Genomic DNA, 23842 nt, shown 5'->3' with positions numbered 1-23842 from the left:
TTCAGTCCTTCAAATTTATACATGACGTCAGAAGATTCATTTTTCCTTTTGCTCCATGTATGGTATTAATATTTATGTGTTTCTTGGCAGTGAGAGTCAGTCTTTTACATCTGTAGTTTGCCAAATCATTTAAGGTATTTGCAACTCATTACATCATAGGTAGGAGATGTTCCAGGAGTGACAGTGGGATTTGTGTGCTTTTTGGATGGTAGATCAGTTTGTACCACATTGAATGTATTTCATAGTGTCCACCCTTTATTGTGGTGCAGGCCCAGAAAGAAAAAGATTAATGCTTCAAATGGAGCACAGGGCCTGAATGTACCCCAGTTGCAACATCCTTTTACATTTTGTTTGCTAAATGGATACTTTATAGCACTTATCCTGAAATGATTTTCTTTTCTTTCTGTGGATCAAGTCATCAAGTATTTTGATTTCTGGACACATTTTATACTACTTGACTGTAGGATAATATAAGTGTTCATAGAAGATGTGGGGTAGGTAGTTTCTCTCTCCCTTCTTCTTTCTTTTCCTCCATCCCTTCTTCCTCTTCCCTCCAACTAGGAAATTCCTTGAACCTGAATCTCAGAGTTAGTGGTTAGTGGGAGCGAAGAAGCAGATGATGTATTCCCCCTTTAGCCTTGTAAACATTTAGCCTATCATATTGAAGTATCTCATTCCCAGACCATGGGAGTCCAATTTGTGAATTTTTTCCATCTTTAATATACAGAAGAATAAGTAGTATATAAATTTGTCTAACATCGAGGATAATTTCAATTTTTACTTCATTGACTTTGCCCATTAAATGAATAATGTAGGGAAGTACTGTGGACAGTGACCAACAACACAAATCTTCGAAATAATTGGAAAGATTTGGCTTTCAAAGTAACAAAATCTAAACAAATTTTTCAGTACTGACTATAAAGGTGATGGAGTAATGCACCAGTTCTCCCAAGTTCAATTGTGCATGGGTGGTGGTAGATTTAGACATTTGATTTGAAACTTTAGAACTAACAGTCTCAATAGATGAATCTTTTAGATGTATTTTTAATAGATGTGTCTTACATCATCCCTCCTATATACAGAGTATTTAGTCCTTTATATAAGTATGCATGCGTGCAGTTATTCTTACATATTCCCACAAAAGACTGTGTAGAGTATGTACTCAATATCTACCAAGCACTATTCTTGGTCCAGGGTTATGTCAGTGAGAGAAGATATAAGACAGTGAGGACCCTGGAGGTAAACAGCAAGCTAATGCACAAATGATGTGACATCGTTACATCAGAAGAAATATTGGGAAAGAAATGGAAACTCTGTGGTAGGCGGTGATGGAGTGCTGCCCATGTTCTACATGATACTGGAGCTGAGAGCTACACTTTCATATGTCAAATACTAAATGTGATGGTACTGTAGAGTTCACTTAAACAATAATGACAGAGTTGGCATTTAAAGCTGCTTCCAAATATCTTTTATTTCCAACTGGTGCTCTAAGTAGTGTAACCTTCAGATTAAAATCTCTTGTTTTGTCAGCTTCTGAAAAACTAGTGAAAACAAAAGAATGCCTAGGTGATGGGTATATGAAAATTTGGCTGTCGTAGCTCTGAAATTATCCCACAAATCTTAAGTCATGCCAAAACAAAACATTTAAAATAAAAATATGCCAAAATGAATACTGAATCACAGTGTTGCTTAGATTTGCAAAGAAGCCAAACTAACGCAGCTGCAGGGAGAATGGCAGTGTTTGAGGGCCACACCTGAATGCTCATTCATTCTAGACCTTAGTCCCAGGGCTCACTTTTGCTCTAGACAAATCCTGTTTTCCTAAGTGCTTCATGTTACAATTAAATTTTGACAATCTAAAAGAACTCACATAGAATTTATTTGCTTTTGACCCTTTTATTTAATGTTCAAATAATTTTTGATAAATGTTCCAAAGCAAGTCAGTGAAAAGGGATGCTCTTTTCAACAATTGATGCTTGAACAATTGGACATCCAAAGACAAAACAAAATATGCAAAAGAAACTGAAAATGGATTTCAGATTGAAATTACAGAAAAATATAGGAAGAAGGTAGGAGAAAATCTTTAGGATACACAACTATGAAAGAAGTCCGTAGTCTTTTTATTCTTTATCCTTTTGAGCATTTTATTCAAACAGTATATTTCAGAAAAACAAAAAAATTATTATTATTCACCATATGTTCATTGACAGCATGTCCTAGACTTAGGATTCAATTTGTATTTCAGCTATGTCACAAGATATCTCACACATAGGATAAATGCATTGTTTTATTCTATGAGCATCGGTAGGTATTACTAGATAATGATGGCATCACTACAGAGCCACACCTGCTGCCTTATTTTTCATTGATTATTTTTAGGAGAAGGTCTTGCACCTGAGACACAATTTGTGTACATTAGGCTTTCCATCACTGGCTAGGATCACAGGCGTATTCCACCCTACTCAGCTATGGATTGAGAAGATGTTTGGAGAACTTCTCTGCCTGAGATGCCCTCCAACTACAACCCTCCCAGTCTATCCTTTTGTGTAGTGTGGATGACAGATGTAGGCCACTGTACCCAAATATGAGTTGTTAAAGAGGTCTCAAGAATTTTTCTGCTTTGCCTGGGCCTTGAACTTGTGATCCTCTCATTCTCAGCCTCCTAAGTAGCTAGGATTATAGATGTGAAGCACTGGTGTCCAGCTTTTGAAGTTTATTTCTTTATCAACTGTAATATACTACAGGTCTAACACTATGTGGATCTCAAATATAAATATCTCAGATATTTTCACAATAAAATAATCTTAGTGTGATATTTAATAATTCTCTTATCTGTGTGTGGCATTTGTATGCCAGTACTGGGTCTTGAACTCAGGCCCTCGCACTCTTCCTTGCCTTTGTCATTCAAGGTTGATGCTCTGCCACTTGAGCCACAGCTCCACTTCCAGATTTTTGCTGGTTAATTGAAGATAAGAGTCTCACAGATTTTTCTCACAGTTCTTTTATGAAACTGCAATCCTCAGATCTCAGCCTCCTGAGTAGATAGGATGATAAGCAGAGCCATCATTGTCCAGCAGTAATTCTCTTACTTGTGTTGGTGTGTGGACTTTATTTTTAATAAAAATATGTGACAAAAATTGTTTAACAATATTTAAACCTATACATTTGTTTCTACTTTTTGTAGGTTTTCAAAAATTGCTTATCTACTACAATGTTCATTATGCTTCAATAGAAAATTATCATACCCTTTCATAATAGATTTTCATGAAATATCATTATAGATCAAATCAGTCCCAAAATTTTTATTTTTAAGACTTAGTGTCCTGAGTGCTTACAGAAGAAACCAATGCTAAAGAAAGAGATTGTGATGGGGAGGAGGGGTGACTCTGATCAAGAGGCAATGTATTCCTTTGTATTCAAAGATAATAAGGAAGAGAATGGGAAGGAAGAGGAAGAAAGAAAGGAGGGGAGAGCGGAGGAGAAAAAAATACACATCATGTCCTTGAAGCTGTGTCCCCTCACTGAGCAGTTTGGAAGATGGGCTTTAGAAGAGCATACAGAGTAACAATAAGCATTTTTCCAGATTATTTCATTTATTTCTCAAAACTCCCAAAGCAGAGTTCTTCCTATTTCATAGATGAGGAAACTGATATAAAGAGTTTCATACCTGGGAAAAAATTTGGGATGGGTTTCAAAAGCTATGAGATGTTTTTGGGGGCCAGTACTGTGCCTTGAACTCAGTCTGGCACTTTTATTTGGCTTTTTTTATGCTCAAAGCTGGACCTCTACCACTTCAGTCATAGCTTCTGTGAGTGGGGAATTGAAGATAAGAGTATCATGTACTTTTCTGCACAGTTTGGCTCTGAACCTCAGATCTCAGCCTCTTGAGTAATTAGGATTGCAGGCATGAGTCACAAGCACCCATCATCATGAGATTTTTTTTCGTATAAAAATAAGAATATACAGTGAATATACTTTTTATGTTTAAAAGTAAATATACACAGTGGTCTGTTGCAAACTTTTGGTAGCATGCATAAGCCATCAGGGCACATTTAAAATTCTCAAAGGGATGAATATGTCAAAAGCCTGAGCCTAGGAGAGATGCACACAGTTGGATGGTAAGCTCATGCAAGTGGCTCCAGTTTTCCACTGGATGTAATCAAGGTTACCACACTCCAGTTAAATGAGTACACAAAGCTGAAGAACTTGGAGCCTGGCGATTAATTCTCAGTGATGCCAGGTGTTTCTTTCCTCCCTCCTTTAACAGTAAATGAGCAACAATTGAAACCCACCCTCATTCCGAACGCCCAGCGCAGCTAGAATTGTGGGTATCCTGCTACGTGCATAACAGTGGATAAATTTGATATTTTATAGGGCCAACAGGTTTTCAAATTCCAACCATAAAATATCTATAATTAGATTAGGTAATGGCAAAGTAGTAGGTAGCAGGTGCTATTGTTTCTGTGTGACCAGGTCAGCCTATCAGCCATGTTTTGAAAGAATATTCTTAATGCATACGTAGGCCCCAAGGTAAACAGAACATAATAAGGTCCCAGGCCCCTAGAGTACCATTAGCAGCCTGGTGAATCCTTTTTAGGAAGACTAAGAAGTTTTCTCATGGGAGTGCTGAACTTTGTACATCTTTCTCTTCAGTGGCTTCTGAGCAGATAAGAAACTGTAATGATAAATCCTTTCTATTATTTTGGGTTATCTTGAGAATACAGTAAAATCAAAGAAAGGACCTGAGGGTGGTTATCTATGGCAGCAAGTGACCAGAGTCAGCTGTGCTTAATGGATGGAATGGAGAGACTAAAGTCTAACTAAAATGATAAGCTCAGCAAACATTGTGAGTGGGTTGGTTTTTTTTTTTTTTGTGGCTCATAACATAAGACTACAATGACAAGAAGATATAGTCCCCACCAGGAAGTATGTTGTAGAAACAAGCCAAATAAAATGTAATACATGTTCAATAACAATCTGTGAAAGAATGCAAGGATTTCAAACTACAGTAACAGTTATGATAGACCAGGGAAGATGGCATACAGAAGATGAAACCTGACCACAAAGCTATATAAAATCAGTGACTGCCTGTTATAGAAGTCATTACAGGCTAGAAGTAGTTTATAAGCACATAAGAAGTATGTGGGGTGGTATGCAAATATATACATATGTGTTATCTGAAATACAGTGGATTCAGGGGATCACTTTTACTTCAGCAAAGTCCAAAATCAACAAAATAAACACTAGGAAGTAGGTACTTGAAATGGGTGAGGTAGGGTCAAGGGGAGAGGGATAGATGAATGAAGAGGAGAAAGTGAAGAGAATACAGTCAAGAATTCAATGTATATCCTACAAAATTAAGAAAAGAGAGGGAAGATGTGGGTTGGGAGGAATGAATAAGAATGTTGGGAAAAAAAAGAATGTTGAAAAAAAAAAGAATGTTGAAAGGGGAGACCTTGGTCATGACACCTTGTATTCATAAACTGCTTTGTTAAAATGGCAACTCCTTTGTGTAACTACTTAAAGGTTATATATATGTATACATACATATATACACACACATACATACATACATATGTATAAAGTCATTATAGTCATTATAGATGACAGCTCTGAAATGTTTGTTGTGATTTTAGATATATACATATGTGTATGTATATAATATATAATTGTAAGTATACAATACTACGGCATTAAGTGAATTTACATCCACCATGCAAGACTTTCTCATCTTCCAAGTTGAAATTCCATATCCATTAACTACAACCTCTGTTTTCTCTTTCACACAGATTCTGGTAACCCCCATTCTACTTTTCGTACAGATTTCACTACTCTGTGTACTGAGCTAAATGATAGCATTCAGTATTTGTCCTTTTGTCCCTGGCTTATTTCACTTAGCATGATGTCTTCAAAGTTTGTTCATGTTATCTTGTGTGCTGTAATTTTCTTTTTATTACTTTTTGTTTTTTCTTTTTAGATAGGATCCCTTTATGTAGCCCAGGCTGGCTTCAAACTAACAACCCTCCCAAGTGCTGGGGCTACAAGTATGATTTCTCTACCTGCATAATTTCCTTTCTTTTAAATGTTAAATAATACTCCACTATATGAATATACCACACTTACTTAGTCAGTTCAGAATTGATAAGTACTTAGGCATTTGCTGCTCCAAACATAAATGTACAATATGTTATAGCCTCTGTACCAGTTTTTTTTTGGGGGGGGAGGGAGAAAGGGAGTACATACCTAAGGACATACCTAAAAGTAGAATTGCTACCATAAAAATATTAGATTACATAAAAATATTAGATTAGGTTACATCAGGAACATATTTTTCTTTTGGTACGGGTACTAGGACTTGAACTTGGGGCCTGGACACTATCCCTGAGTTTTTCCAACTCAAGTCTGGCACTCTACCACTTGAACCACAACTCTACTTCTGGCTTTTTGGTAGTTAATTGGAGATAATAGTTTCACAGGCTTTCGTGTCTGGATTACAGCTATCCTCAGATCTCAGCCTCCTGAGTAGCTATGATTACAGGCACGAGCTACTGTCACCCACTTTTTAACTTAAGCCAACCCATAGCATAGCTAAACTTTGTAGGAATTTGGTTTTGACCGAAAGCTCCTGCAAAGAACAGGACCTGTGCTACTCAGAGTCACTTGGTGCCTTAGGAAGAATTTGAACACACTTGACATGGGTTTATGAATTGTTAAGGTTTCAAAGAAAAGGTGACAAAATTTTATTTTCTATTGTTGCCAAATAACTTTGTACCATACTTCTTAACATTATTTTTGTGTTAAAATGTACATTATAACCTTGCCTAATCTTTCTTTTAAATATGTCAGCAAGTGTCAGAGTCAAAATACTAACTTGAAGAAGTGGCTGAAAAATCTTGGGGAATTAGTATTGGTAAAGTTACCAAGTGATAGTGAGGTACTGGTAGCTCATGCCTGAAGGCTGAAATCTGAGGATCACAGTTTAGAGCCAATTGGGGCAGGAAAGTGTGTGACTCTTATCTCCAACTAGCCACCCAAAAGCCAGATGTGGAGTTGTGGCTCAAGTAGGAGCATGCATGCTTTGAGCAAAATCGTAAGCAGGCCCTGAGTTCAAGCCTCAGGACTGGCACGTGTATCTCTCTCTCTCTCTCTCTCTCTCTCTCTCACACACACACACACACACACACACACACACACACACAAGTGAAAGCAAAATGGTATGGTGAAAAGTACATAATACTGTGCCCATTGAGATCAAAGGCTCTGTGATCACATTACATTAAATGTTAGGCAGATGCTGTGCCCAGAGATTTTCATTTTTATTTGATTCTAAAATTGATGTAGACAGAGGTTACAATTACATAAGTAAGGTAATGATTATATTTCTTTTCAAACAGCATTACCCGGTCTCTCATTTTCTCCTGCTTTCCCACCCCCTACTCCAGTCCCCTCCAACTTATAAAGTTCATTTTCAGTATCATCTCTTGTGATATCACAGTTACATTGATTCACCCTTTGTCTCACTATTTCTGTGATTTCCCTTCCTTCCCCAAATCAGATAAACTTAACCTGCACTGGTAACAATGATCTTAGAAAACAACCAAGGCTGTCTTTTTTTTAGGCCTTTGATAATCTGATGAGAGCTACTGAGTGTCTCTATGTAGGGAGATAAAGTGCTTATCTACCCAACACTCTTCATATTATTTCTGCGTTTTGAGAAATACGCTGAACCCATTCATGAGTTTCAGGTTAAGAACTTCTATAAATTTGAATTACCTTCCATTGATAATGTACTGCCCTTTAGAAAACTTGATATACTGCTTAGTTTTTTTGTTGATGTATTGGTAAATCATAGATAAGGAGTGATGAAAGAATTAGTCACATGGGCTTTAATGTCAAATTGACTTGGAAATCCAAAGTCTGTTTCATAAACTTCCTAAGCCCTACTTTCCTCATTATTCTTCCTATGAATGAATGGAAAGTGGGGAGAGTAAGGAGATGCCAGCCTATTACTTCTCTTACTTCCAGAAACCAGAAAAAAAAATACATTGGAAGAAGGTAGTATTTCTTTATGAAACTCTGATCTCAAGTAAAATTTTGATACACTATATTTTTACTCATTGAAACATTTTTGAAAAGCTATTTATATTTTGTTAATTATAAAATTAACAGATGTCCAGAGAGAGATTGCCTCAGGAAAAAGTATCGGAATAGCTTGCTGTTCAGAGTAAGGAAGCATTCCTTAATTTCTTTCTGAAATTAGTTCTTTGAAGACAGTTCTGAAAACAATTCATTGCATAATGTCCAAGAACCTACAAAACCTGAAACATATGGAGACTGCTGTTCCATATTCCTAGAATAAAAATTTCACATCAGGCTGTAAATAAAAGCTAGCTTGAAATAATATATAATTATTAAATATCAGGGGCATATGTCCCAATTTCCTGATTTAGTTTATCAGCTTAAATGACAACAATAATATTGTCACAGTGTAATTTCACAGATTAGTATATTATTAGAAAATGACTGGTTTAAACTGGTTATCCGAGACTTGCAGGTCACTGTCACTAAATCATTGAAAATTTAGAGTGGTTCAAGAGAAACTAGAAATATGAGCTCAGGGAAGTAACAGTCTTCTTTATGCAAAATTTTCCCTGAGTCTAGGTTACAAATGTTTAAAATACAGTGCAGGATTCTTTGTTGTTGTTATTGGACTAAACCAGGCCTGTGACATGATTTTCATATACATGTCCTATAAGTGATTTTTCTCACATATAATCCAAGTTGTGAAAACATATAACCATGATGTCTTTTTACTGTCAATTTAAAGGCCACATTACTTAGATGGGTTGATGGATAAGGAAAACGAAAACCCTATTTTTCTTCTTTCTTCTGTATGTATGTGCACGTGTGTGTGCATATAATGCGTGCCCTTTTATTGAATTTTGGAATATATGTATGTGCTTTAAGTTTCTCTTGCATTAGTCCAGTGTCTGTACTCAGATTTGTGTAAGAGGTAGAGACAGGGGCAATACTTACTTTCTAGAGATTATGTCTACCTTCTTTTCTTCTCTCATGACTCTCTTCTACAGTTCTTTATTTTAAACAGACATGATAACTGAACTGGAATACAGATCATTATCTTTGGGGTTTTTTGGGGTTTTTTGGGGTTGTTTTGTTTTGTTTTGTTTTTGTTGCCGATCCTGGGGCCTGAGCACTGTCCCTGGCTTCTTTTTGCTCAAGGCTAGCACTCTGCCTCTTGAGCCACAGCACCACTTCTGGCTTTTTCTATATATGCAGTGCTGAGGAATCAAACCCAGGGCTTCATGTATACAAGGCGAGGAGGACTTTACCACTAGGCCATATTCCCAGCCCATGTTTGGGTTTTTGTTTTTGTTTTTTGCCAGTCCTGGGCCTTGGACTCAGGGCCTGAGCACTGTCCCTGGCTTCTTTTTGCTCAAGGCTAGCACTCTCCCACTTGAGCAACAGCGCCACTTCTGGCCATTTTCTGTATACGTGGTGCTGGGGAGTTGAACCTAGGGCTTCATGTATGGGAGGCAAGTTCTCTTGCCACTAGGCCATATCCCCAGCCCCCATTTTTGGGTTTTTTGATGGTTTGTCTCTTGTGCTAATTCTGGGGCTTGAACTCAGGTCCTGGATGCTGTCCCTGAGCTTTCTCTTTTTAGTGGTTTATTTCTTTATTTTTTATGGGACGGGATCTCATTATTTTGCTCAGGTTGGCCTTAAATTCATGATCCTCCTGCCTCAGCCTATTCCCTGAGCTTTTTCTTGCTCAAGGCTAGCACTCTACTTCAGCCACGTGAAAAAATACATTCAGATGTTTTCTAGGATTTTTTTTTTTTTTTTTTTTTTGGCCAGTCCTGGGCCTTGGACTCAGGGCCTGAGCACTGTCCCTGGCTTCTTCCTGCTCAAGGCTAGCACTCCGCCACCTGAGCCACAGCGCCCCTTCTGGCCGTTTACCATATATGTGGTGCTGGGGTTTTGAATGGAGAGCTTCATGTGTAGGAGGCAAGCACTCTTGCCACTAGGCCGGCCATATTCCCAGCCCTCTATGATGTTTTTAAAATATTAAATGGATGAAAATGTTTTACATATATCAAGGTGATTGCAGAGTGGTTTTCATTTGACTTATGCTTAGTTATTAATAATAAAAAAATTCAAAAATTTTTATAATTAAATGTCTCCTATTCCTTGCCTTCATATGCTTATATGACTGTATTTATGTCTTTATGATTTCTTCATTTATTAATTCAAAATCAATAGCCCTTGGATTTATAACTGAACTGTTTTATTTATACTTTTTTATAATTTCCTTTTTAATTCTTAAATTATATTGGAATATCTGTTTTCATTTTTCATGTTTAATGATACAAGTGATTAAGACTTTATGTTTTCTGTTTATTGCAGCTTTAGCTATGCTCTGCATTTAAAAGTATGTATTGTCATTGCACTATTTCATATATTTCTTGGTTGCTTGTATCTTTGTTCTTCTGTTATGGAGTCTTAAAAAGGGAGAAAGAGGCATTGAATGCTTTTGACTTTTACTATTCCCTTTTTTCAACTATCCTACATTGTCAATTTTATTTTCCTTTAACCTAGGATACTTAGAAAAGTATATTGTCATAAATTTTCTAGAATTAACCCTTTCTTGTACTGTGTGTGTGTGTGTGTGTGTGTGTGTGTGTGTGTGTGTGTGTGTGTGTGTTGGTCCTGGAGCATGTACTTGGGGTCTGTGTGCTGTCCCTGAGCTTTTGTACACAAGACTTTTTGCTGGTTTATTGGAGATAAGAGCCTCATGGACTTTGTTCCCATCTAGGCTGACTTTGAAGTGTGATCCTCAAGTCTCGACCTTCTGAGTAGCTAGGAATACTAACATGAATCACTGGAACCTGGTGTTTATCATTAATTTTTAATTAATTGGATTGCTTTAGAAAATACAGTGTACATTTGTATTATTTTGCTTCTTATGAATTTTTCCTGCTACAATGTAACCCTTTTCATTTCCTCATTGAATTCCTGTGTTCTGGAATATTTTTTTTCTTTTTTAGTTATTGCTTAGGAGCATTATATTTATGTTATTTTAATTATTACATCTACTCAGTTTTGTTGTTCACTCTTTAAAGTTTCTTTGCCCTTATTCTAGTCACAAAATAATTTCCTTATCTTTCTAATTACATTTTTTTCTGCAGAATCGTTCTCTTTCATGAGTATCATTTTTTAATGAATTTTGTTCCTGGTTATTGTTTTGTTACTGGTTATTGTTTGTTTTCTTACTTAATTCCTTTCTTTCTTTCTTTCTTTCTTTCTTTCTTTCTTTCTTTCTTTCTTTTTTTCTTTCTTTCCCTTCCTTCCTTCCTTCCTTCCTTCCTTCCTTCCTTCCTTCCTTCCTTCCTTCCTTCCTTCCTTCCTTCCTTCCTTCCTTCCTTCCTTCCTTCCTTCCTTCCTTTTTTCCTTCCTTCCTTTCTTTTTTGCCAGTACTAGGCTTGGGACTCAGGGCCTGAGCACTGTCCCTGGCTTATTTTACTCAAGGCTAGCACTCTACCAATTGAGCCACAGCACCACTCTGGCTTTTTCTGTTTATGTGGTTTTGACGAATCAAACCCAGGGCTTCAAGCATGCTAGGCAAGCACTCTACCACTAAGCCACATTCCCAGACCCCTTACTTAATTTCTTAACTAGGTCAGTTGCCATCTCATCTAAATTGTCTCTCAAAGATACCATTATTCCTTTAAGCTTTGACAAAATTTTAAATTTTGCTTTTTAAAAATGTCTTACTGGGGGGCTGAGGATATAGCCTAGTGGCAAGAGTGCCTGCCTCGGATACACGAGGCCCTAGGTTCGATTCCCCAGCACCACATATGCAGAAAACGGCCAGAAGCGGCGCTGTGGCTCAAGTGGCAGAGTGCTAGCCTTGAGCGGGAAGAAGCCAGGGACAGTGCTCAGGCCCTGAGTCCAAGGCCCAGGACTGGCCAAAAATAAATAAATAAATAAATAAATAAATAAATAATAATAATAAAAATGTCTTACAGATTATATTGTGAATTGTTTTATTCTGCCCCAGTATCTACTGCCTGCCTCGCTGATAGTTTCACACATTGCTGATATCTGGTGGCCAGCTTCAGGTAATAAGCTGGCTAAAGGTTATATGTGCTACCTACAAGCAAAAGCGTTAGGAACACACCCCCATGATTCTACCATAGCTCTTTCCCTCCCTTTTATGACGGTGCTGGGCTGCTCTTCCTTAACGTAGAATGAAATGCACTCTCACTAACTTCACCTGGCCAGGACATGTGACAATAACCTTCCTTGTAAAACCTTATTTTGGGGGGTGGGGAGGTGAGGGTGTTTGTGGCTATATTATTGCTTAGTCTATGCTAAGTAGTTCCTAAATGGTGTTTTTTTTTTTTCTGGATTCATATAATGTGTGATGCCGATGAACAGCATGTCTGATTTTCCCTTCTAACTTTTGCTTTAAAAATTAGATCCCTGAATCAGAAATCTGAATTTTGTGACACTTGATGTAAATACAAATATTACAGCACTTCACAAATGCTTGTAATCTTCCTACTGATACAAGGAAAAAATGAGACAGAAAAATTAGATGTTCAGCCCCCATATTGCTTATTTTCAACCACAGTATTTTTCTCATTGAATATGGTAATTATGTTAGTGTTGACTTTAAAATTATGTTCTTGGGTTTAAACTATTATTTAGGCTTTTTCTGGAAATGTGCTTTGATAGATATGAAATAATATTTTTCATGTCACAGAAATTCTTTTACTCTAGGAATAAAGAGTATGTGGGTCCAATCTTCCAACCGAATTTAAATGCACTTTTGGAGTGCATTTTAAAATAGAGCAAGTGACCAAATACTTGATTGATAATTGGTTGGACTGATCTTTAAAGTTCATTCAAATTTATCTTAGATACTTAAAATCCTTTTGTTGTTTAAAAAAGAACAAAAATTAATAGAAGCATTAATAACCTCAAAAACAAATCTTGGAATGGATTTGAGTCTTTTACTTACCTTTTCTTTTATTTTGATATTATCAAACATATACATAGTTATAATTAAACCCAAGGTTATCATTTCATTATAAACAAGTTACTCTGAAAATGTCATGTTAAATTAAAACATAAATCAATGTCTTAATTGTGGTAATGAGGAATATCAGTTGGGTACAGATTAAAAAGAGAAAAGAAGGGAGAAGACAGAGGAAGAGATGAGGGAGAAAGGGGATAAGAGAACAGAAGGAAAGGGAAAAGAGGAGCAGAGGGAGAGGGAGAGTGTCCAACAGAGGAAATGAAGCTTGTATTGAATTTTCTTCCAAGTGGCTAGTAGCTTAATGAGTTGAGTTGTTTCATTTCATCCCTTGGGGCCACTTGAACACATCACAGAATGGCTGCCATACTTTTGGCTCAAGTGACAACATTTGCTTATAAAACATCTTGGATCAGAGAGCAAAGCACTCCAAATCAAGAATTTCAATAGTGTTCTTGCTTTCCATTTCCTGGCACCAGAACTTGGCTTCAGAAACTTCATTCACACTTATTAGACTGCCTTCATAAAACAAAAAGACAAGATGATCATCTATCAAGTGCTGGCTTATTTTACTACCTTTAGTAAATATTAACTGAAACTTAACTCTCAGCTGTTGCTATACAACTTGAGCCACACCTGCAGTCTTAATTGAAAGTTCATTACTAGACAGCAAAAGGTTTCTAGGGCTATTTATTTACATTTCTATTTGTACAAAAGCTAGGGGGTATTGAAAATGGTGGGATGATAAGAGAACAATAAAGGGGACTAAATCCTCACTAAGTTATAGTGCATGCAAGTGTGAAATGCCATGGTGACATTCCTTTGTATGATTAATATATACTAAAAATATGGGGGAATAAATAATAGAAAAAGAAAACAGACTTTTTTGGAAGATGAGAATCAGTGGGAGAGAGGAGTGCGCAGAGAGGCTAAATGGGAGTGCATATAGTATTTTATCTGCATGTAGGAAAATACAACAATGAAACATACTGAAATTGTTTTAAGAAGAAGAGTTGCTCAAGAGAGTGATGGACAGGTGAGTTTGATCGGGCCACATTATATAAATATATGAAATTGTCACAATAAATACCCTATTTACACCTAATGTGTATAAATAAAAAGGCTTTAGAAACTGAAGAGAATATAAGGGAGGAATAGGACTTTATCATATGGTTTTTTCTCATTCTCCTTCTTTGTAAATAAATATTAACACTTTTATCCATCATCTTAAAATCTACAGGAAGAAAATTTCCTATTGTGTCAGAATTCTTCCTCTTGGTAACACAAATTAGTTCTGTCTTAAATATACTTATTTTAATTTATGTTTTAAATTACATTAAAGTTTTTTGCTCTTTTGGTTTATAGGTGGACTCTTCCCTCTTTGTCTGCATTTTTCTGTTTAAACCTGCTTCATGAAATGGAATGAAGTTGAACAGTCCTTCTTTTTCCTTCTTTTGTCCTTCTTTGCCTGTGATGCTCAGAGAACATTGGGATGATTTCACATGCACATAACTAGAACCCTTTCTGCAGCGATGAGTTCAGACGAGAAGGGCATATCCCCTGCTCATAAAACATCCACCCCGGCCCATAGAAGTACGTCATCATCCGCGTCCTCTCAGAGAGAAAGTCGGCAGGTAAGAGAAGAGTATGAAATGTTCTTATACAAGTAACAGTACTATTAGAGCAGGTCGGGGTTGCTAACCAATTCTGCAATTTTGTTGTGATGTCATTTTTTTCCACAGGAAAACTACTTCATTTCTGTAGATACACAGATGATGTCACAACACTATTAGATAGGCCTTTCTCTTATTTAGGACCCTTTTAAGAGTCAGGAAGGGGTCAAAGGGCCTTAAGGAACCTGGAATCTTCTCACTTCCTTCTGATGCTGGAATAAAATCCCACATCAGGGAATTGACTGTTGTGCTGGCCCTTTCTTCCTTTGTGAAGATGTAAAAGGATCTCTGAACTTCTTTTTCTATGGATATCACTGATCTGCCAAGCAAGAGCCTCTGTTTCATGTTTCATGGAACTCACTAACAGTCAGATGCAGGAATTAAATTACCAAAAAAAAAAAAAAAGTGACATTAGGGAATTGTGAACAGGGAGAACTCAGTAGTGTGTGTGTGTGTGTGTGTGTGTGTGTGTGTGTGTGTGTGTGTTGGTACCGGGGCATGAACTCAGGGCCTGACTGCTGTCCCTTAACTTTTTCACTCAGATCTGATACACTACCATTTGAGCCACAGCTCTGCTTTTTGGTAGTTAGTTGGAGATAAAATTCTCATGGATTTTTCTGCCTAGACTGGCTTTGAATCGTGTCCCTCAGATCCCAGTCTCCTCAACAGCTTAGGTGGCATGAGCCACCAGCTCCAGGATGGAAAACTGAACACTTTTTAAAGGCAGTGGAAGAAATAAACTGTCCTTGCTTGATTATAGTAGAAAACATCTATTGCCCTGTTTGAACCAATTCTGTAAGCTATTTCTGTTTAGTTACTTTGGTCCTATTTTAGTGAGTGCTCTTTTTCCAAAGTTATTTGGGGATTCATCATATGAATGATTTTCATTGTCAAAGCAGTGTTGTTCGCCAGCATAGATCCGAGAATAACTCTTCCATTTTAATATTGTCTCCTGATAGTATTTTAGTTGTATCATTGAAATTTCAAAAGTAGGCTTTGTTTATGAAAACTTTCTGTTGGACTACTTTAAGTTAGTGAACATGAATTGCAGGATTCTTCCTTTTCTCCCTTTCATTTCCTCATTATGTATTCAAAGCACATTGATCAATTTCTAGAAATTATGCATTAGTTATTGAGGGTTCATTCGTATATGTGGTTCTGAAGACATTGAGATGTGAATTTACTTTGTGATAGTGCATTGCTGGGGGAGCTTTTTTAGGGATCCTTCCATTTCAGGCTTCTCAGCACCCCTCTCCCATTTCTAGATAACCTAGAGTTAAGTGTAAGAATCCTGGATTTCTTATCTTTCACAGGTTCTGATGCAGGTATTTTCACTCTGGGCTTTTGAAATTCTTGACACTGTTGTCCTTTGTTGTAGAGTTCAGAAAAGATAACTACATTCTGTTACTTAGAAGCAGGTCTACCATTAAATCCATGATTAATTGGAGCTATAATATTTATTGAATTGTCCTTGTAGTGTCTAAGAAACTTAGAGCACTGTGAATGACAACACTTGTGTATTGAATAACCACTGCATATGGAGATACTTTATACGTTTGTAAATCTAGTCTCCCCTTCACCTACCCCTCTGCTCATTCTTGTTATGGTGTCTGTTTTTCTCTTGCTTCCGGATTTAAACTGAGAGGTGTTTTAAGCAGTGATGACCTTCCTAGCTGCTAGAAGAAAGGAAGGGATGGACCCAGCCCACTCTGGAGATTTGTGGCAAATAGAAAAGACTGATGATTGCTTTAGAAACATCAGTCATGCCTTGTTGATCTGCCTGTGGCACCTGAGCTCCAGGGCCAGCATGCAAAACAACAGGGAAAACCAAGACCCCAGGCTACAGAGTGAGTATGAGGGAAGAATGTGTGACTTGTAGTGGGCCTGTGAGTGGAAAGTCTGATGCTAGGAATGAGAATAAATTCTAGGCAAGAGACATCGTGCAAACGATTATTAATTTTTAAGGAAGGGATTTGCTTTCATTCCTGCTTTTATCAGCAGTGGAAACTCTCCCAAGTACTTTTTCCTCTGGTTCCTTCCTGACTTCTGTTTTGTATCTGTTCATTGATCTCAAAGGAGAAAAGAATTTTTGTTTTAATGATTCCAATTCTGATTTTTTTCCCCATCTTGATCACTACCTAAAACTCAGAATGAACTTAGGGAACTCAGAAATCTTGAGTAATCCCATGATGTGGGGTAAGATGATACAGTGCTTTTTGTAAGTATTTATTTTTTTGTGCAATGGCTATTTTCATTTCCTTAGTACATTCTTGGACCTGGGCCCAGAAATACCTGAACTATGTTTACATGGCAGCCTGACATGCATATTTTAAAATTCTCAAAACTATGGAAACATAAGGTAGTTTTAAAAAATAAAAATGCAGTCAGTATACCACAAACTTGGTCAACTATATAAAGTTACTGGAAAACATGATTGATTTAGACACAATAACTGTTTTTTAAAATAAAGAGACTTCCCCCACTCCCACTAATATTCTTAACTTCTTAATGTCAGAATTCTCCTGACACTTGGCATTGTGTGGTAGCATTCCTTCATATGTCTTAACCATCCACTCTCAGGGGCAGGTGAGAAATCCTGTGCTCTCTCCTCTGCTCTGCTACCTTGAGACTATTGAGACTGCCCCTCTTTACTCTCAGAGTTCATTCCTGTGCCACTTTCTCTCTTTATTGTCATCTCTACCTCATGAGTACTTCATTGCAAAATATGTAGACCAATGTATACTCATTTGTATCCTCTCTATCCCAACTTCTGACTCACTTATTCATTCAAATATACCCTGAGCATATCCTATGCATGTTAAAAGACACATCATTGAACAAATAAAGCTCTTGCTTTAAAGGAACTTACAGTCCAGTGGCAGGGAAAATGATGAGGATATAGACATAACTGAGAAAAATAAAATGAGCCAGGAGGAAAGTGAATGATGGTGGCAGTCAGGGGAGGGCAGAACTGGTACTTGGAAACTGAATCTGGTATGTGAACAAGCCTGAGATGGCTGGAAGAAAAAACCTAGGTAGGCTGAGGGTAACAAAAAGGCAAAGGCTGTGAGGTAGGAACATGCTTGATATATCTGAGTAATATTTTAGAGAGAACCAAGTAAAAGAGAATGTGTTAGGAGAGGTGATCTGAGAGTCAGGCAGAACCAGACTGTGAATGGCCTCACAGAAAATGATCAGCAAATCAATTGCAGTTGGAAAGAAGACATTCAGTCTGACTTAGATTTTGAAGGGTACACTGATAGCTTTGTAAAGAATGACCTACATGCTGGGTGAGGGTGGAAGCAGTGAGACAAGACAGAAATCGACAGCAACAGTTCAGGTGAAAAACAGCAGAGGCTCTGACCAGGATGGAGGAGCAGAAGACCATTAGCAGTGGTCAGATTCCAGGAGCATGCTGGAAGGCAAGACCAACAAAAATCACTGATAGTTTAGAAACAGAGTGTAAGAGAGAGGAATGAAGGATTATTCCTGGGATTTTGAGACATACCAAGTGAAAGGATACAGTGGTCATTTCCTAAGAGGGAAGTTGGTAGAACTAATTTGTGAGAGGAATTCTATTTTGGACATAGGAAGTTTAAGATGCCATCCTAACATTCAAGTAGCAATCTCTCTGGGTTAGGTAAATACTACTGTGAATACTCTAACAATATCCAGGATCAAAGTTCACAAATTCTACTGCTTTAAGGAGTCAGTCATACAAGAAATACTGAAATCAACAAGGCAGGGTAAGACTGTGGCCTGTTAGAAGGCAAATGTCTCATCTAAACTGGAAGCCACTATTCAGACCAGTATACTGTTGCTATTAAGGATATTGGGTCCGTGTCCCTTTGTCTTCTAGTTTTAGTAGCAAGAAGAATTTGGATTTTTAAACCATCAGATATTAGGTGGAAACACAAAGTTCTACAATCTACTAAATTAAGGGTTAAAGTACTTCAGTACTTTTCAGTGTTCTTAATATATGAATGTACCATTAAATAAATTTTGTTTAGCTTTTTTCTTAGGTTACTTGATAGAGAAAATCTCTTTTCATATACCTTAAGGGACAAATCTTGATACCTACTTTTGCGAATTCTGGTTTATGAATAAGTCCCAAAAGTCTAACTCAATGTTACCTTTTTGTGGTATAGTTTATGAGTCATAGTTGATCTTATACACACAGTGGCAATTTTGGTAGTGTTCTAACATTGAGCATTGGACCTGAGTAGAATATAATGATTATTAAAGTCATATAATGCATTAAATATTAAGCATAGTCTTAGCCCTACCCCTGGTGAACAAACAGTAAAGTCAAGGGACACTGAATCAATTCATATTCTCCTCTCCCTCTTTCATCTGTTGTACAATGGAACCTAATGAAAAGGAGGATAGCTAACTGCTGCTATGCACAGATATTCTTTCTTTTGTTTATTCATGAGGAAGGAATAAAAGAGGGAAAAATAAGCCTGGAAAGAAAGTTTGTAATAAAATGACAAGAATAATATTATCTGTCTTTAAAAACAGCTCTGTCTAAAAGAGCTTACCAATAAGCCAGGTGCAGTGGCTCATGCCTATAATCTCAGCTAGGGAGGCTAAGAGAGAGAGAACAGCAGTTTCAGGCCAGCCAGAGCAAAAAGCTCTTGAGACTCCCTTGGCAACCTATAAAAAGCTGAGTGTGATGGTTCACATTTGTCATCCAGGCTACCAGGAAGCATGGGTAGGAATATGACTCAAGCTAGCCTTGGTAAAAAAAACACAAGAGCCTATGTGAGTTATGATAAAAGCAAAATAAGCTGGGAACATAGCCCATTACCAACAGCAACAACAACAAAAAATCTCAACACAGTGTTAATATTAATATATAAAAAAGACAAATACCTAGGCTTCTGTCAGAAAGAATGACATTTCCCCATTCTTAAGGAAATGGAAAGACTTGGAAAAAATCATACAAAGTGAAGTGAGCCAGACCCTAAGAAATAGACTCTGTGGAAATAGCTGTGCACAATTATAGCCAGACCCAAAGAAATGCCCCACTTCTGGCTTTTTTGGTGGTTAATTATAAGTTAGAGTTTCACAGACTTTTCTCCCAGGGGGTAGGTCTTTGAACTGTGATCCTCAGATCTCAACCTCTTGAGTAGCTAGAATTACAGGTGTTAGCCGTGAATGAAACATCTTAACCACAGCTAAGGAGCAGTGAAGACATGGTTTGTTTGATCCCTAGAGCCCTGTTTCTTGAATCCCTATTCTGGCCACTTTACTGTTTGGTCTGCTGGAAAGTTTGTCAAACTATGTGCCCAAGGGAAGGGCCTTCTGTATGCTAGTAAGTAAATAAACTTTGTAAGGCAGAACCTGCCAATCACTTTTTTTCTTTTGGTCATAGAGCTTCCATTCAGCACCTGGGGTGCTGTCCCTGAGCTTAAGGCTAGCACTGTACCACTTTAAGCCATGGTGCCACTTTGATTTTCTGGTGGTTAATTGGAAATAAGAAGCCCATGGACTTTCCTGCCCAGGCTGGCTTTGAACCACAGTCCTCAGATCTCATCCCCATGAGTAACATGAACCACAGGTTCCTGGCTCCAATACTTACAGTCTATTGCCTCCTCGTTTCTTTCCTCAGGAATAAAAATGATTTTCATTTCCTCATTGGCTTGGGAAACTAAGAAGAAAATGCAACCTAGGCCAAAATGTCCATAGTTAGGTAATACCAGTATCATAGGTGAATTACATGTTATCAATGCTTTTTTCTGAATTGTCTGTTTTTATTACATGTATTGCTTTTGGAATGAGAAATTTTGATCATTTGTTTATTAGAAGCTGTAATTAGCCTTTTTCATGAAAAGCAACCCCACTGCCTTCTTGTTGTTCCCATTTGGAGATCCCTGTCATTGTTGTTTGGTGTTTACATTGTAGATTCCATGCTCGTAAGATGTATTGAAATTGAGACCACTGGAAGGAAATCTGCCACCTGCACTTAGGCGCTCATTACCCACAAATGATGCAGCATTCAGCACAAGCATCTGTCGCTGCTGTCCCTAGTGTACACGCCAGAGCCCTTTGCCTCTTCAGGCCTGCCTTTATCCATTTGCACACTGTAGATTTCTCTGTCCTGAGATGATTGGTTTTAGGAATCATTTTTACAGCAGCAAGGTCATTTGAGGGATTCAAGATTAACACTGACTGTTAGATTTGGGGGCATAACACTAAACAGATAGAACCACAGTGTAATACCCAAAGGGTCTCCAACTCTATAGATCTTTGAGAAGGCTGGGAATGCCATTAAAGAATCACCCCGAGGAATCTATTATTTACGGGGATTTAGGAATCATTGCCCTTACTTTTAGGTATTTCATTAGGACTATAAAAGCATCATCCCAAAGGGCTCTTAAGTCTATAAAAACGCTTTCTTTTTTTTAAAAACTAGGGAAAATAGAAAATCTGCCCAGAATCCACTGCATTTCCCCTAGACTGTAGGTTAAATATTCTCAACAGCAAAGGGAAAGCATGATATATGCATCTATATTTTATATTTTAGGTGTCTTGATTCCTTTTGCCTAGAATTCACATTAAGAAATGATATTGTAAAATGTTGAATAGCCAGCATTGGTGAAGTTTCATGGAGATAGAAACAATGGTAGCAAAATGTATCTAAGGTCTTTAATAAAACCATAGTATAGGACCAGTAGTCTAGCTTCTCAAAAATGGATTCATAAGTAGCCAAAGATAGATGTAAATATTTCTGTTTAAAATGTTTATCAAAGTATTTTATAGTAATAAAAATTTCAGAATGTTATAGTATTCAACTTCAATAGAGTATTTAAACTCTGTCATAGCCATGCAGTGAAGTATTATGCAGCTGCTTGAAATGTTTTGAAAAATATTTAATGTGATGGGAAAATTATGTATTGTAACTTAAAAGCAGGTTGTTAACTTGAAAAATAGTAGAATTCCAATTTTGATCTTAATAATTGAGTATGAAACTGGTCACAGTTACATGTGCCTATAATCCTAGCAATTGAAAGGTTGAGGCAGGATTGTGAGTTCAGAGCAAATTTGAACTACATTAGTGAGACCCTATCTCAAAAATAAATAAAATTCACAAGTAACAAAAATTAAAAGTAAGTATGTGTATGCAGTGAGAAAAAGCTAAAAGGACATATACAAAGATGTTAAAAAGAGTTTGTTGTTGTGGGTGGTTTTCAGCTATTTTTCCCAAATTTTTTAGCAAAGGTATGTGTGTGTGTGTGTGTGTGTAGCTTTAAAGTAGTAATTGGAATATAATAAATATGATAACACTGTCAACTGCTTTAATAAAATTGCAAGTCCTTACTCCTTGAGTATAGGTTAAATGAAGGTGAACTTGCTACATGGGAAACTTAAAGGAATTTTCTAAATTTTCCTTAAGGTTCTGAGGTATGAGTACTTTTTGTCCTCTTTGTTGCCTGCATTTAATCTCATACCTTAGTAGGAATGGAGGCACCGTCTTTTACAACTAATATCTATTCATTCTTTCACTTAGCAAATATATATAAGTACAAAGAGACATATCCTAGACAAACCTGCTGAGTTTACAAGGATAACTACATTGCCTTGCATACTTAAATTCTAGAAGGAAAGTATGGGATTGTTGTGTTTTGTTGTTGGTGATTTCCTTTTTATTGTTGCTTGCATTGTTAGTAAACCATGTGAAAGATTATATATCAAAACTTTTTTTTATTGTGGATAGTTGTGGAAGCCTTGTTGGAGATTGCATATTAATTTTAGCATTCTTTTCAAATCACCAGGGTTTTTGTTCTCCTTTCTTTTAAGTGATCCTTCATGTTCTAGAACCTTTGCTTATGAAATGGACTAGAGCTTTCTGCATTATTTTTTCATTTGTAACTGTTGTAATAAAGCATGATAACATCCACTTAAAATATTTTATATATTATCTTTAAGTGGTTTTACATAGATGTTTCAATTCAACATGTCTCTTTATGAGTGCAATGCATCTTGATCAAAGTCACCCCTTACATCGTTCTCCCCCATCTTTACTGCAGTGGCTGTGGCCACCAATGATTGTGCTACATTATGGAATTTTCCAGGAGTGACTTCACTACTTAGTAAGCTTTTTTTTTCCATTCAAAGGCAGCCATGAGGATTACAAATCTATTTATTCCTATGCCTTTTGTCACTTAAGTCAAGATCATTAAACTATTTCTCATCTGTCAATGGAGCACTTATTAATGGGCCCATTAATAGCAGAGGAAAAGTGCTATTTATGAGAAGGGTTTCTACAAGCAAAACAGGTAAATGTGATCACTAGCTGGTCATTCATAATGATTCCATGTCAGTGCAGGAAGAACCGGCTGTGATGACATTTTCTCCCTCCAGCTTCTCCCAGGTTTGCTCTGTGGCCTATTTTCACCTACTGTTTCTAAAGTTTTCTGCTTTGACTTTAGCTGAGCTTTCATGGCAGCTTACTATTAAATTCACTACTGCTATCTTTCAGTGAAGGCTGGATATTGGTGACATAGAGTAAATAGAATTATTGCGTCTTTAGCATGGCCTTTGACTTTCGTGATTTAAATATTTTATGTTATCAAAAGAAAAAAAACTCCTTAAAGGAAATTATTAAGATGGCAGAAGTCAAGCCCACACTTGCACTATAGGCATTTAGTGGGCAGAATCCAAGTTGCCACAATTCCTGGCAGCTTCCCATTGTGTCTAGGGCATCTGCCTCCATTCACATCCAAACTACATCCGGATGCCCTGATCAAAAGGTGGCGCTGATAGCAGTCGAATGAAGAGGATGGTGGCCATATAAGGAAGAATTATTGTTCTCAAAGGGCTCCATGCAGAGTTTTGTAGACATTACTCTTGCCACAGGAATACTGCCAGCTTCCTACGCATTTGTGTGGCTTATAGAATTTATGGCTGGCTGCTAAGTGCATACTGTTGCATGTCTCTCAGCAGCACTCTTCATATGCTGGGTGAACTCTGTGGCCTGAAAGGACTTGTGAATTACATATTATTGCCCCCACCTTCAGACAGAGTGGAGAGAATCAGTGAGTGACTTGTCTGCATCGCATGGTTAAACAGAATAATGTTTGGTATGCTGGTCGTTGTGATGGCC

General features: G+C 37.2%; 1 protein-coding gene across 7 annotated transcripts in view; it reads left to right on the top strand.

Moving 5' to 3' along the window:
• The window catches only part of Osbpl6 (oxysterol binding protein like 6), a 185685-nt gene that overhangs the window by 92902 nt on the left and 68941 nt on the right, over positions 1 to 23842 (top strand). For 6 of the 7 annotated variants that reach the window (XM_048345177.1, XM_048345175.1, XM_048345179.1 and 3 more), the window contains one exon: positions 14426 to 14694. In XM_048345177.1, the coding sequence (XP_048201134.1) occupies positions 14563 to 14694 (132 nt within the window). In that variant the 5' untranslated portion in view covers positions 14426 to 14562. Of the gene's footprint in view, positions 1 to 12079; positions 12141 to 14425; positions 14695 to 23842 lie in introns of all 7 variants that reach the window. The other variant, XM_048345174.1, reaches the window with a different exon arrangement.

The sequence above is a fragment of the Perognathus longimembris genome, chromosome 4, assembly GCF_023159225.1.
Source record: "Perognathus longimembris pacificus isolate PPM17 chromosome 4, ASM2315922v1, whole genome shotgun sequence".
Taxonomy (NCBI): Eukaryota; Metazoa; Chordata; class Mammalia; order Rodentia; family Heteromyidae; genus Perognathus; species Perognathus longimembris.
Note: the sequence above shows the minus strand (reverse complement) of the source record. Positions and strands in the feature narration are given on the sequence as shown.